Raw genomic sequence first — 14,661 nt, forward strand, 5'->3', positions numbered from 1 at the left:
GAAATCTTATTATTTTCAGATCCAAACACATTTGAGGCTTTTAGAGGAACCACTTCTTGAAACCTGGAATAAAAAATCAACAAATGAATGGTTATTATAAGATAAAAGCTTCATTCAATTTCAAAATGTGTTTTTTGTGCTAGCAAGAAAAAGGCTGAAGTAGTTCTGACCATACCCAAGTATATAGATGTCACAAGAGTGGTTATCTGTCTCCAACAAATCATCTATATTCAAATCTTCATCTGGTGCAACTCCACCAACGTTCCATGTGCTGACAAATACCCTTAACTCATGAATAAAGAGAGGAAGAATCAGAAGTATTGAGAGAACATGAAAACAAGAATATACAAAAGTAGAACCAATCCAGAACAGAATTGAACTTAAGAAGACATAGTGCATGTTTCAAAATTCTTATGCAATCAAATTCTAGAGCCAGAATCAATTTTGGGGATAAGTTATCTTTACTTCTGGTTTCCAGAACTGATTATGAGTAAATGGAAGTTATTCCAAACATGCTAATACTCTGCTGTGATCAGAAGATATTCTATGTATGACATATGAGATTAAAGAGAGAAAAGTATTAATCTTACTTGTATTTTTGTGTGTCCTTGTGATCATTGAGAACTGTTTTTGAGCTATGATCAATGTCTGCAATACCCAACAAGGGTTCTTCATATCTAGGATAATCTGCTATGAAGTTGTTGCTTCCTAATCGCTTTTTGAGTATCTTATTAGCCACTAATGTAGGCCACATGTCTTAACGAAACAGCATAAGTGTCTATGAAAATTGATTAGAAAACTCAACAGAATTGTGATTTGAGAGAGCGGAGAAGAAGGTGAGACTAGCAATGCTCACTTGTGCATGCTTTCATTCATGGCCTGGTTGTAAGGTAGAAAGGACTATATAGAGAATAGCAGAGGAATAAAGGGAAGGGAAAAGGAAGTGATTATATTCAGGGGAATATAGAAAGGCTACTCCTCCTGATTGAAAAGGAAATGGAAGGCTTTTCAATGTGACGTAAAAGATGATGCACTTTTGGCTACATTGGCTACTCCAGATGATGAAATATAGTTTATATATTTCAAATGGAGTAACATTTTCCCAGTGGAAGAAAGATAGAACACATAAACATGAGTCGACTACTGTTCTTGCAGATTTGAATTCTTGTGTTTGTTGAGAGTTGATCATTTGCCATATTTTAATTGTTGAAATTGGATGCAAGTGGGAGTGTGGTCCATGCGAAATAACAAAAGAGGCAACTAGGAAAAGTGATAAGTAGATAGATAGTTATTGCCCCATCAGAAAGTGATTAGAATCTCTTGGAAGTTGGGATATAACTAACTCAACTCAAAAGTTAATTGCGGTGATTAAGGATTATTCTACTCTTTACCTATTTAGTTTTTATTTCTAATTTATTTATGTAAGGCTTCTTAGCTTACTCCCTCACGCACAAAACAAATTGAATTGTGAAGTTTGCATGATTCAACATTATTCATTTATGAGTATACTACTTAACTAATAATTCAATAAAATATAAGAATCCAAAAGAAATGTGATGAGTTAAATATTACTACTTAACTATTGTTATAATTCAAATTAGGTAATTATTACATTAGGGTGGTTCGGGTGGCTGCACCCTTAAACCTTTCCCTTCCTCCTCTCCGAATTTTAGTTTAATTTTTCTCTAAACCCAATCAAGACATATTTTCCCTATCAAAGTCTGAAATGTCGGGTTGGGGATACCCATACAGGCTCATGCCTAGGTTAGAGTGAGGATTGTCCTAATTTTATAAAGACCTATACTATGAGACTTTTAAATAAAATTTCTTTAAGGTTCGATGAAATGTCATGTGAAATTTTGTGTCAACTTTTTTTTTCATAAATGTTCAAATGCATTTATTTAATAGGCGTGGGGAGAGATAAATAAAAAATCTTAACTTGACTGTGTCATGTGATGTTTCTACATGAGCATAAGGTCTTGATCCAATAAAAGATAAGATTTTGGCTTCAGTGGTACTCTAAATAAAATGTGTGATTAAAATAGTAAAGTACTAAAATGCCCTCATCACTTATTTTCTATTCATGTTTTTATCCTTGTCCCCTCTCACTGTCATCACACCATATCTGCCCTCATTTTCCGATCCTCATCAGACACACCACCACTCGTCCCTTTTGTCGTTGTTACCAGCACTCCCTAGGAGCTTCAGTGTCGTCTTCTGACTCGAGAACAATGACCTCATGTTGGGGCGACCATAAGTTTTAGGAAATAGAACTGAGATCTGAGGAGATATATAGGACCTTGATCTAAGACCTAGCCTCGGCATTAACTCCCTTGTGTTTGCTCTGCGATTGGTGAAGTGGTTGGCGGAGGAGACGGTAGCATTGACAAAGTCAAGCAGAAAAAGAAAAAAAATAAATAAAGAGATAAGGGCAATTTTGTCTTATTACTTAAAAAATATTTTTTATTTTTTGGTTAGTGTGAAATATGGTGGATGGTTCAGTGATTTACTTACTCATCCAAACCACTCTCCAAAGATATAGTCAAATATTTTATTTTTTTTTATTTTTTTTTTTTGGTCAAAGATCAAAGATCCATTCATTAAAAGGCACAAAGGCCCAAAGAGCAACATGTTGATCCCACACAGCCGAACAAATAAACAATGAAAACAAGGCTCTGCCAGCAGTTGAAGAAAGGCAAAGGGGACAAGAGATTAAAAACTAAACAATTAAAAGAAGAAAGCTTGGAAACTCTAGGGGGAAGAAAAGTAGTCAAGTTCACTGGCTCCACCACCAACTCAACCACTAGCGTGGGAATCAAATAAATGCATGCAGCATTATTGGTGGGTAAAAACAAAAACAAAAAGAGCTTCACCTAACACACACAAAACAAACAGAAACATGACTCTCTTTCTTCCCTTAGTAGTCAAGCTCTTCTTCTACCATCTTGAACTGCTCTTCCCCTTACTCTATACACTTGAGATCGTTGCTTGTCCAGACTCAAGGCAGCTCTCAAATCATCAGGAGGCTTCCAAAACCAAGAAGGAGGTAGTGAGTTATGGAGTGCCAAGCGAGCTAAGGCATGAGCACTCTGGTTTCCTGATCTCCCCGTCCAGGTGAAACCCCAATTGGGGAAATTCCTCTTCCAAGTGAGTATATCTTCCACTATATTTTGAATTACCCCTACTGTTTTTCTCCTTAAGCAAGCTTCCACCAATTGAAGGTTGTCTGATTCAAAAATAATTTTTCCAATCTGCATGTTTGAGGCTGTAAGAACTGCTTCACGAAGAGCTAAAGCTTCAGCTAGGATAGGCTTGGTTGTGTAGAACCGCTTGGTGGCTCCAAAGGTGAGGTCTCCTCTTTCATCTCTAAATAAGACACTTCCCATGGCTTTATTATTTTGCAAATTTAGGCCTGCATCTGTGTTGCTTTTGAGGTAACCTTGTGGGGGTCTTCTCCATTGGTAAATCCTCTTTGAGCTACCTTGACTAACATCAGAGACTGGTTCTGGTCTGGTCTCTATTGAGATCTCTCTGTGAGAGAGGTTGATCTTTTGTAAACATAGCCTAGGGTCTGGAGGTCGGCCTTTGAAGACAGATTCATTTCTCATTTTCCAAACCTCCCAAAGAGTGATACCTAGGAAAGCAATGGCTTCTCCTGCTCCTTCTCCCCTTTGGCATAAAATAGAGAATTTGTTTTCTAGCCAATTAGCAAAGGTTGTAGTGTTAATATCTTAAATGTCTAACTGCATAGCTCCTCCAAACCAAACTGGCCTAACCCAAGGACAGTGAAAGAGGCAGTGGACTAAGTCCTCTTCATCAGATTCACAAACTGGACAACTCCCATCCACATCACACCCTCTTTTCCTCAGATTCCTCTTGAAAGGGATGGCATTATGACACAATTTCCACAAGAAATTTTTAATCTTGTGTGGGATTCCAGCTCCCCAGATAGATTTCCATAGGAAGCTCGTGGGATTGTTCGAAGAACCAGCTCTCACGTCTACGGGACAGGTAGCTTTCCTACTCTGCCTGTAGCCCGACTTGGTTTCATACTTGCCTGAAGGTCTGAAAGGCCAGGTAAGTTCATCACTTCCTGCTGTAATACGAAAAGGGGTCTGCAGCACCTTGCTTACCTCAGTACTAGGGAGAGAATGCCTCAGTTTTTGAACATCCCAAGTTTGATTGCTCCTGTCTATAAATTCAGCCACCTTAGTATTCATAGGGCCTCCTTGGACATAGGAGTTTGCTGAAACCCATTTGTGTTCTGAAAAATCTGTAGTGTAGCCATCTCCAATGTTCCACAACCCATGATTCAAAAGCAAGGCCCTGCCATGTAGAATACTGGCCCAAACCCAAGAGGCTTGTCTCTTTTTATTCACTTGGAGGAACTCCGAATTTAGGAAATATAAACCCTTAAGAACTTGTACCCATAGAGCATGTGGATTATCCAGAATTCTACAAGCCTGCTTCCCAAGGAAAGCTTGGTTCATGCTTTCAAAATCTCTGAACCCCAAGCCCCCTTCCTCTTTGCTGTAGGTAAGAACTTCCCATCTACACCAATGAATGCCTCGTTGTTTCTTTCCTTTCCACCAGAATTGGGCTACCTTTGCACAAAGTTGACTACAGAAAGTCTTAGGAAATTTGAGAATTGCCATAGCATAAGAAGGGATGGCCTGGAGGACAGCTTTGATTAGAACCTCCTTGCCAGCCTGATTTAGGAGGCAGCCTCTCCACCCTTGAATTTTGTTGAGAATTCTGTCTTTGATCCACTGTAGAGAGCTAGTCTTTGATCTCCCCCACTCAGCGGGTAAACCAAGATACATCTCCGGCTTATCCCAAATCTGTACACCTAGAATGTTAGCCAAAATGTGCTTTCTACTCCTCATGAGATGTTTGCTGCTCATTAGGCCCGATTTTTGAAGATTGATACGTTGTCCTGATGCTTGAGAGAAGAAGTTGAGGAGCTTTTGGATCTGATAGAGTTCAGGTTCTGAAGCATTTGCAAAGAGAATAGCATCATCAGCAAAGAAAAGGTGAGTGAGGATTGGGCAAGAAGGTGCCAGCTGAAACCCTTTAATAAGGCCTTTGTGGAGACTCTTGCTGAACATATTGGATAGGACGTCCATAGCCAAAAGGAAAAGGTAAGGAGACAAAGGGTCTCCTTGCCTGAGACCCCTCTCAGGTATCAAACTGTCTCCAACTATGCCATTGACCTTGTATCTATAAGTTACTCCTTTAACTAGAATCATCACTAACTTAATCCATTCTTCGCAGAAACCAAACCTTCTGAGAGTAGCTTCTAGGAACCCCCATTCAAGCCTATCATAGGCTTTATTCATGTCAAGCTTGATAATCACCTGATTCTCCCTTCCTCTCTTTGATCTGTTAAGGTGGTAGAAGGCTTCTTGGACAATGATCAAATTATCTTGTATTTGTCGGCCCCCAATAAAAGCACTTTGGAAAGGAGAAATAATAGTATTCATGAAAGGTTTAAGCCTAGTAACCATGATTTTGGTAATTACCTTATAAAGGAAATTGCAGCAACTAATAGGCCTAAACTGGGAGCAATTTTCAGGTAGAGGGATTTTTGGGATTAAAGCCACAACTGTTTCATTCAACTCAAGAGGGATTTCACCTGTGAGGAAAAAAGTGCTGACTGCTTTGCTAACCTCTTCATGTATAGTGGGCCAATTTTTCTGGAAGAAAAGGCCATTTAGACCATCCATGCCTGGGGATTTTAGGTCTCCTAATTCAAAGACTGCACTCTTTATTTCATCTGTAGAAACGACCCTGATCAAGCTTAAATTCATAGCTTGAGAAATCTGAGGTTGAGTATCCTCAAGGCACTCGAGGGTGTAGTTGGTGGTTGTGCTCTTGTAGATTTCTGTGAAATGATCCTGAATAATTCTGCCTATATTATGTTGACCCTCTATCCACTCTCCCTGGCTTGACTTCAATCTGGCAATATGATTTTTGTCCCTTCTTTGAACTGTTGAAGCATGAAAAAATCTAGTATTTTTATCCCCCCATTTCAACCATTTCACTCTTGATCTTTGCCCCCAAAAGATTTCTTCTTGTTTCCAAAGGGTCTTGATTTTCTTTTGAATTTCATTTGCTTCTTCCCCTTCTTCACTGGTTAAGGTTCTGTTCTGAAATTCCTGTAGCTGTTTCTTCAAACCCCATATTTCTTGATCAGCTCTACGAAACTTACTCTTGCTCCAGTTTTGGAGGGAATTCTTGCAATTTCCCATTCTGTTCAGAAGCTTTTCCCAATCAGAATCCTCCCTAGAGCTTTGGGTTTGGTTGTTCCATCCTTGTTGAATCACTTGTCTGCATTCCTCATCTTCCTCCCAAAGAGCCTCATACTTGAAGGACTTTTGGGGTCTCACCTTTGCATGGATCTGGATGTTAATTGGAGAGTGATCTGAACTTATAATGGGAAGGGCCACAACTGTTGCATTTGGGTAGAGAGTTCTCCATGACCAGTTGACAAGCACTCTATCAATTCTCTCTTTGGTAACAAAACCGTTTCTTGGATTACTAAACCAAGTAAACCTACAACCCTTTAGTTCCACGTCCATTAGGTTGGCATCATCTAAGAAGTCCCGGAAGCTCTGAATCCTGTTCCTGTTCGGTTCCCGAAGACCTTCCTTCTCACTAGGGTTGAGAATCTCATTAACACAAAACCAAGGATCATTTCCTGTATTAAGACCTGCAATCAGGGGCCACATAGCCTTTCTGATGTTGTAAATAGGGTTAGCATAGATGAAGGATCCTAGCCAAAGTCTGTCATTCACCTTGTCCTTTACAGCAACATGTATGAAATTTTGGGAAAATTGAAGAACTTCAATAGAGAATGGTTCAGTCCAGAACAGGCATAGTCCTCTGGAGGTTCCTTGCGCTTCAACACAAAACAAATGATCATATTTCAGCATTCTCTTCATGTTATCTTCTCTTTCTAGGTGGGCTCTGGTTTCCATTAGAAAGAGCAGTGACGGCTGGACCTGTATGCAGAGGTCCTTGAGCTCAAGGATTGTCGCAGGAGCCGCCATACCGCGACAATTCCAGCACAAAATACTCATCTAGGGGGTGGGGGCAAGGCAAGGCCCGCCTCCTCAGCCATAGAACCATCAACATCAGAATAGTTATTTGCTGTTCCTAACAGCATAAGTCTCCTCTTGTGCCCTCCTTCCTCAGGAAAGGACTCACCAGTTTCCTCAGATAAACTTCTGACCCTTTTTAAGGTGACTCCCTCAGCAAATTTTTTAACCAGCTTTGATTCCCAGTAGCTGTCAAGAAAATTAAAGGTTCGAAGCTGTCTGCCTTCTCTCTCTTCTGGAAGTTCCACAAAATAAGCGTTGTTGATTAATTCCATGTGGTGTGCCTTTTTCTGGGTGTTATTATGTAATCTGGTTGGTATCACTATTTTCCTGTGGTCTACTTGCACAATGTGGTTGATCTCTCTCCCTTGAGATCCTATATCAGCTTGACATTTCCCTCTTGCCTTTAGTATATCTGCATCTGAAAGTTCAGCACTAAACAGTGAAGTTCCTCCTTGAGTAGGACTAGGGTAATCAAGAAGGACATGATCTTCCTTAGTCCCTATGAATTCTTTTTGGATTTCAAGGGACTGAAGATTAGAAGGTCCTAGGCCAGCACAAGGACCTGAGGACAAAAGGGCTCTTCTAGTAACTGGAATGCTTTCAACTTCAGCTCCTTTATCTCTGGCTGCATTCTCCTGATCAGCAAGGGAAAGGTCTTCGTGTTGTCCCCCATGACAGCAACAAGGGAAGTTGATTTCCATGTTAGTAGAAAGTTCATCAGTTTTATTGTTTGTTGTTTGGCCTTGGTTGGTTGCTGGTTCTCTTTGCTCTGTTGTCTTAGTGCTTACATGGCAAGCACACTCCTCATTAGGAGTAGGGATGTTTGTAGCAGTAGAGCTGTTAGACTCATTTGTTTCAATATCTGGTTGCCTGTGCATATTTTCCATATCTGATTTGCTAGTTCCTGCCATGTCAGTTTTGTTTCTATTCTCCTTCATTAGCCTTTGTTTCCAGTACCTCAGTTCCTGGTCATCTTGGCTTGGGCGACCGGATTCAGCTGTAGCTACTCCTTCCCCTCCAGCTTTTTCTCCCTTCCAAGTGCTTTTATCCACAGCAATAGAAGCCAAAGATCTAGCTGTTGACACTCCCAGATTCTGGGCATATCTTGGTAAAGTCGGGTTGAAAGCTGCCATAGCTTTTGGTCTTGTGCAGGTTTTTTGCTCATGTCCCACTAAGCCACAGTTGAAACAAAAGCCATGAAGTCTCTCATACTTGATAAAAACCCAAGTCTTTGGCAAGTTCTTCCTAGGGACCCAGAACCCAGTAACTAGTGGATTAGTTGTGTCTACAAACACCTTGACTCTTATAAATGGTCTCAAGAGTTTCCCTTCAACTTTGGGGTTTTCCACCAGTAAAACTTCTCCAATCTGGGATGCAACTTTAGAAGCGTTGGAAGTATTCAAGAGGTCCAAAGGTAGGCCATGTATTTGGATCCAAAAGGCCACAAAATTAAATTTTACCTCAAAGACTGATAACTCTGGGATCCACTGCTGCAAGCTCAGGATGTTGCCCATTACATTCCAAGGACCCTCCTCATAGACTCTTTTTGCCAAGTTCTCCCCAACAAAGGTACTGAGAATACAGTTGATCCCCATGTCTGTCATCTGGACTCCAGATTTCAAGTTCCAAGCTTTCAGTAACATAGATTTCATAACATTCTTGTTAATGGGTTTGTCAGACAGAACCTTCCCAATCAAAGTACGTTTAGCTAACTCCAAGCTGTTTTCCTCTTCCACTTGCAGGTCTAAGGTAGCACCGTCAAGAGAAAGAGGGATTGGTGTAGGAAGCAGACCATCCCCCGTCATGGTTTCATCAACAAGGGGCTGTTGTGGGAGCTCCAAGTGTTCCATTGGTCAGAAAACTTCGCAGATCTCAAGAACCAGAAGCTTCCTCTAGAGCCAAGCTTCTGAACTTAAAAGCAGGAGAAAGGAGTCAAAGAAGTGAGAGACACAAAAACGATCCTCTTGCAAAAGACAAAGGAAGGAAACCAGCAAGATCTGGGAAAAAGACTCTCCCTAGAATGAAAACTGCAATAAAATCAAACAGTGAACCCTAGGAGAGAAAAAAAGAATAATATGAACAAACTCGATGGAACATGTGAATAAAAGATGGGGGCCGGATCGGAGATGGACTTTACAGCTACGGGCTCTATCATGTAATTAAACATCTCTCAACTTTCATATACTAGTATCATTTTTTAGAGAAACTGTTGCTTGACAAGTCATTTTGTAAATGAAGTTTTCTATTTAACGATTTCTTATGATAAAATTATGTATAAATTTCCTTGTGGCATGAATTATTTTCATAAACAAATTAAATTCTTTTGAATGATTGTGCCCAACTAAACCAGATACTCTGCAGATTCCCATTGTTATTTAAACGTTATTGTAAATTATATGTGACTATTTAAGAGTCCAGCCGAAAATTTATTAAAAATTAAATTAAATCTTCACATTAATTAAAGTACATTGTCTCCTTAATTAAGACATTTTCCTATCGCGTAGTCAAATTAATGTTATACTCCCTCCGTTCCTATATATAAGTCACAAATAACTAATTCTCTTAGATTAAGAAAAGTAGTTACTAGTAATAAATTTGTAAAAAAAATGATTTACTTTCCTAGATTACCCTTATTTACTTTCCTATGATTTTCTCTTTCCAAGTTAATACTTCTAAAGTTTATCATCTCTTTCATATTAAATATGAGGGTGAACTTGGAAAAAATTATTTAATGCTTCCTAGATATTAGAAAGTGACTTATATTTTGTAACAAATTTTTTTCAAAAAATGTGACTTATAATAGGGAACGGAGGGAGTACCAGCAATGCACCGAATCTCGTAGTCAAGTACTCCTAAGCTGAATCAAAGACATCGATCCTAAGCTGTTAAATATGGAGTTTGAACTTCAAATAACTATGTTCCCTATTTTGTTTTAGATTTGGGTCTTACAAGTAATATTTTCTTTGCTCATTTCATTGAGGTATATCTCGACAATTTTTTATGTTTAAACTAGAAACATTCACATAATTAATAGATTTTTTTAAGCAAGACTAGAATTCAAGACATTATCTAGGAGAGCCAAACATATATATGGACGATTTGAACCTACGTCAACCCATTGAATAATATTAGATAAATTTAAAATTATCATAATTAATTTAAATTAAACAAGTTATAGAGCTATAAATTATTTTATGAATTATATGACAGTGTGTTCCTCGCCCAAGCGATTGTTCATCACATGAATTTGTCTTAGTCTAAGAAAGGGAACTTGTTTTTCAAAATAGTTCTGGAGAAAACATTTGACAAAGTTTCTATGGAGTTCTTAAGGAAGACACTGACCCCTCTTAATTAGATTTTCCTACAGGCATCCTGGGTCTTATAATTAATAATGTCATGCATTACCTCATTGCAGCTTTCTATTTTGTGGAATGTCTTCCCTCTTTCAAGCCCGGGAGAGGCCTTAGGCAAGATTATCCGATATCTCCTATATATCTGTTTAATTTGTTTTTTTCATAGAGATTATCCATCCATAATGAGCATCTTGTTGGTGGACTCTCATATCTCATGTTTTCTTTAGAAATATTGATATGTTTTTTTCTTTCAAACTCCAAGTTAACCAAGTGAATTCACTGGTTAATTATTTCTTTCCACTACCTTGAGGTTTCGTTATATGACACTAAACTCCAAACTTACTCAAATATTACACTTCACCCCATTTTTCTCAAGTAGATAACAATTTTTTTTACACTATTTCCTAACAAAAAATGGGGTGGAGTGTAATATTTGAGTAAGTTTGGAGTTTAGTGTGATATAGAAAAACCTCAAAGTAGTGAAGTGTAATTTACTCTTAAATTAACATTATCATATCAAAGGCCATTACTTTCAAATTAATTATGAGTCGGTTAATTAGTATTTTTTGTATTAATACTGACAGAAGCTATGGCTTGGAGAGTAACGTCATGGGAGCTGGAGGGGTTTGCAGGGACGAGCAGGGGCGTTGGGTCCGTGGATTCATGAACACTGTGCATGGTGGCAGTGCTTTGATTGCAGAAGCAATAGCCCTCAGGGATGGCCTAACTATGGTGTGGGATTGGGGTCACCGGCAGCTTGAGTGCGAAGTTGATTGTCAAGAGCTGGTCACGGCTATTGGAATGGTGAGTTGGACCGTTTTGTACCAGAAATTGGTGAGATCAAATTGCTCCTGCGAAGAAGATGGCGTATCAATGTGAAGGCAGTGCACCGGGACAGCAATCAAGTGGCTGATTCAATGGCTAAGGAAGCTCAGTCTGGGGTGGGGTTTAGGCTTTGTCTTTCTCCTAGTGTGGACCTCGAAGTCCTGCTGCTTAGGGATTCGTTAGGCGTCGGGTAGTTTTTTTTGTTGTTTTGTTACCTTTCCGATGTATCGAGAAAAAAAAAGTATTTTTTGTACTCAAGTTATTGTATATTTTCTTTTTTAATTCATCAAAAAATATTAATTATATATTTCTTCTACTTATAAAAAATTATTACCACAAAAAATGTATGTATGTGGGAACAAAATTAAAACAATTCTAGTATTCTGCTAGTTTTTTCCCCTTAAATTAAAATTCTGACTCCGCCATGGAATACATATTGCACCAGTGATGGCAATGGGATGATGTGCATCCCTCCTTCTCAAATAGAACTTCTTCCATGTTTTTCAAGAAAATCCTTGCTAATTAAGCACTACTAAAATCTCTCAGCAAACTCTATCAGCACCTCGATCTGTTCAGGCAGGGAACCAATAATATTATTCATGGAGAATGAATGAATGAATAGTTAAATACTGTTTGAAGGTCACATATGCTTATTAATATTATCTACTTGGCGACATTAATACGTATATTTCTCGTTCATGCTGCTTTGATCCATGCTTTTAGTCTTAGATCAGTATTTTAAATTTTTTTTGAAAATGACTAGTATTTTCTCTTAGAAGACATGGCTAGTATTTTCTTAAGGACCAATCAATTTTTTTGCCGGCATCTCTCTGGACCCTCATTTATTTTCGTCTTTTGTTTTCTATATTTAGGTATCTGCCACCATATTTGTTATTGCTACTTGCCACACAATTCAAAACTAGATAAACTCATACAATCTACCAAAGAAAAAAAGATAAACTCATACAAAAAAAATCTGTTTCTTCTTATCATTTTTTCTTTTGGAAAAAAAAGTTTTTCGTAGATTTAAATTTTCAACATACAATATTATATGTATCTGATTATTTTTAGTTTATTTTTAAAATAATTACTAATTATATTCCCTCAATATACTTTCAATATAATATTTAATTTATATTTTTATGTTATTTAAATTTAAAATTATTTACAAAATGTACTGGATACTAATAATACTTTATTGTTTATTTTTCTTTAGTGGTCTCTTATCTCTTGTTTTTCTTGAAAGAGCAATAAGACAAACATCTAGCTGGCTGCAGTGTTATTAAAAAGAAACCTTTAAGAATTCGAGAATTGACTCTTTCCTGAGCTATTTTAATGCACTGCCCCAATAGTTGGGACAGTAAATTAATAAATTAAGAGAAAGGCTAAAACATGATTTTTTAATTAGCTAGCAAAATGTATGATACAAAATTTTGGGTGCTAAAGTATAAGATAAAAGAATAAATAACCAATCAAAAGTAGACAGCAAACCATTCATATAGAAGTAGTATAAATTTTGGGTGCTAAAGTATAAGATAAAAGAATAAATAACCAATCAAAAGTAGACAGCAAACCATCCCTAAACTAGTTTGCATGTTGGGGTTACAATAAATTTGCATTATAATATGATATTAGAGTTTATTTTATATAGTATTTGTTTATTAAGTCACCAGCATATGTCTAGTCCGTCAAACTTCACAATCCAGATGTCCAACCTTTAACGTGAGGGGGTATGTTAATAAGTGTCGAATGGACTAGACATATGACCATTGAGTGTATATATTTGGTCGAGCAATCATCACTCCAAAATTAGCTTTTGGTGTAGAATTAAGCCTATTTCGAATTCTAAAACATGATCCTCATATATTGTCCATATAGCTCGTTTATCACCAAATGTAAAGACCATAATCAAGGGACTATCATTTTGGATGTCGGCCATTGCTAAAGGGTAAAAACCAAAGCAAGAGGATCCTACTGTTGCGGTTGTCTCCACGAGTCAACCATCAATGCACGTGATGCCTAATCTAGTGGCCGAACACTTGAATTGCTAATTAACCGACCCTTATAAAGTTATAATTGACCCATACCTAAACAGTCGCGACTGGCTAACAAGTCTTCCGATGTGCATAACACTCTCAACTTAGTCAGTTTTGCAACCGACTCACTCTCCAAAGACTTGAGATATAGCTAATAGAATACGACTTATAAGATGGTGACGACAACCACACCTATGTATTGAATTATATTAATTGTATGGCAATAGACAAATCGAGCTTCGCTTGTCCACTAAGTTAAAGAGCAAGACAATCAAATAGTTATAAGAAGTGCAGGAAGCGAGGCCACACCCAAATATCATATGAGATCCAAACACATCATACACGATGCCCTAGACTGTGCCCCTCAATCGCTTGAGGGTAAGCATAGTAGTAGGAAGAGTAAACATCCATCATCAATCAGTTTGTTGCGAGGAGAATTGACCCAAATTATATGAGGGTAAACTGCAGACACGCGGCACCAAGGAACGTGAGCAATGCGCATTGGCATATCCTTAAATCCTTTGACCCTTGCATACATAAGCAACCACCAAAGAATCAGTCGGGACACACATTCTCATTCTGGGTCCTCACTTTATTCCCAAGTAACTTGAACGTCGGAGTATATATGGTCATCCTCCGCTGTGAATATTATCAAGTGCTGCTCAAGTGTGTGGATCAAGTGCTCTAACATGATCCACCACCGCCTAGAGCACCCCGCGCGCTCACCTCTGTTCCCGTAGTTAGCACCTCGTGTTAGGGTTGATTACTTGATTGTCAAGTCCCACATTGCCAAGTTTCTAAAATAAAGAAGAAGATTAAAAATTAGCTATTGGTGAAGTCCCACATTGCTTAGGTGGTGAAGTAAGGGGGAGACCAAGGCTATATATTGGACCAAGGCTTTTTTTTATATGCACCAGTCAGTAATACTTTAACCTTATATCTGGCTTAATTTAAATATTTACTTCGTGAGAGTGTGGTTGTATTGGGGTATTGGGGAGAGAGTGAGAGAAGTCTAAGTGTTGTAACAACTTTCACATAATGATAATTATCTGGTTGTCGATTTAGGCAACGGTCGTGATTTTTTCTCCAATTTTAGAGTTTTCACGTTATTTTCTTGTGTTGTCAGCTATACTATTTCCTAACACCTTGTTTAAGATATTGATTGGACTTGTTGATCAAATTTGTTTCGCAAGTTTAAGGGGGGTGGGAATCTTAAACAGAAAAATGAAGTATTCTCTTGAAGAACAAAAATCAAAATCTGTATTATTGCATTGTTTAAAAAATTGGATCTTTCAATTTACAAAAACAAATATGAAATGGACTTGTATAAATTTCTCCCTTTAT

General features: G+C 38.0%; 1 protein-coding gene across 1 annotated transcript; it reads right to left on the reverse strand.

Moving 5' to 3' along the window:
- Nucleotides 1–2,924: 2,924 nt before the first annotated feature.
- LOC130713341 (uncharacterized) lies at nucleotides 2,925–3,386 on the reverse strand. The gene has a single exon (XM_057563113.1). It carries the CDS (start codon nucleotides 3,384–3,386, stop codon nucleotides 2,925–2,927), a length of 462 nt encoding a protein of 153 aa, XP_057419096.1.
- Nucleotides 3,387–14,661: the final 11,275 nt, after the last annotated feature.

The sequence above is a fragment of the Lotus japonicus genome, chromosome 4, assembly GCF_012489685.1.
Source record: "Lotus japonicus ecotype B-129 chromosome 4, LjGifu_v1.2".
Lineage (NCBI taxonomy): Eukaryota > Viridiplantae > Streptophyta > Magnoliopsida > Fabales > Fabaceae > Lotus > Lotus japonicus.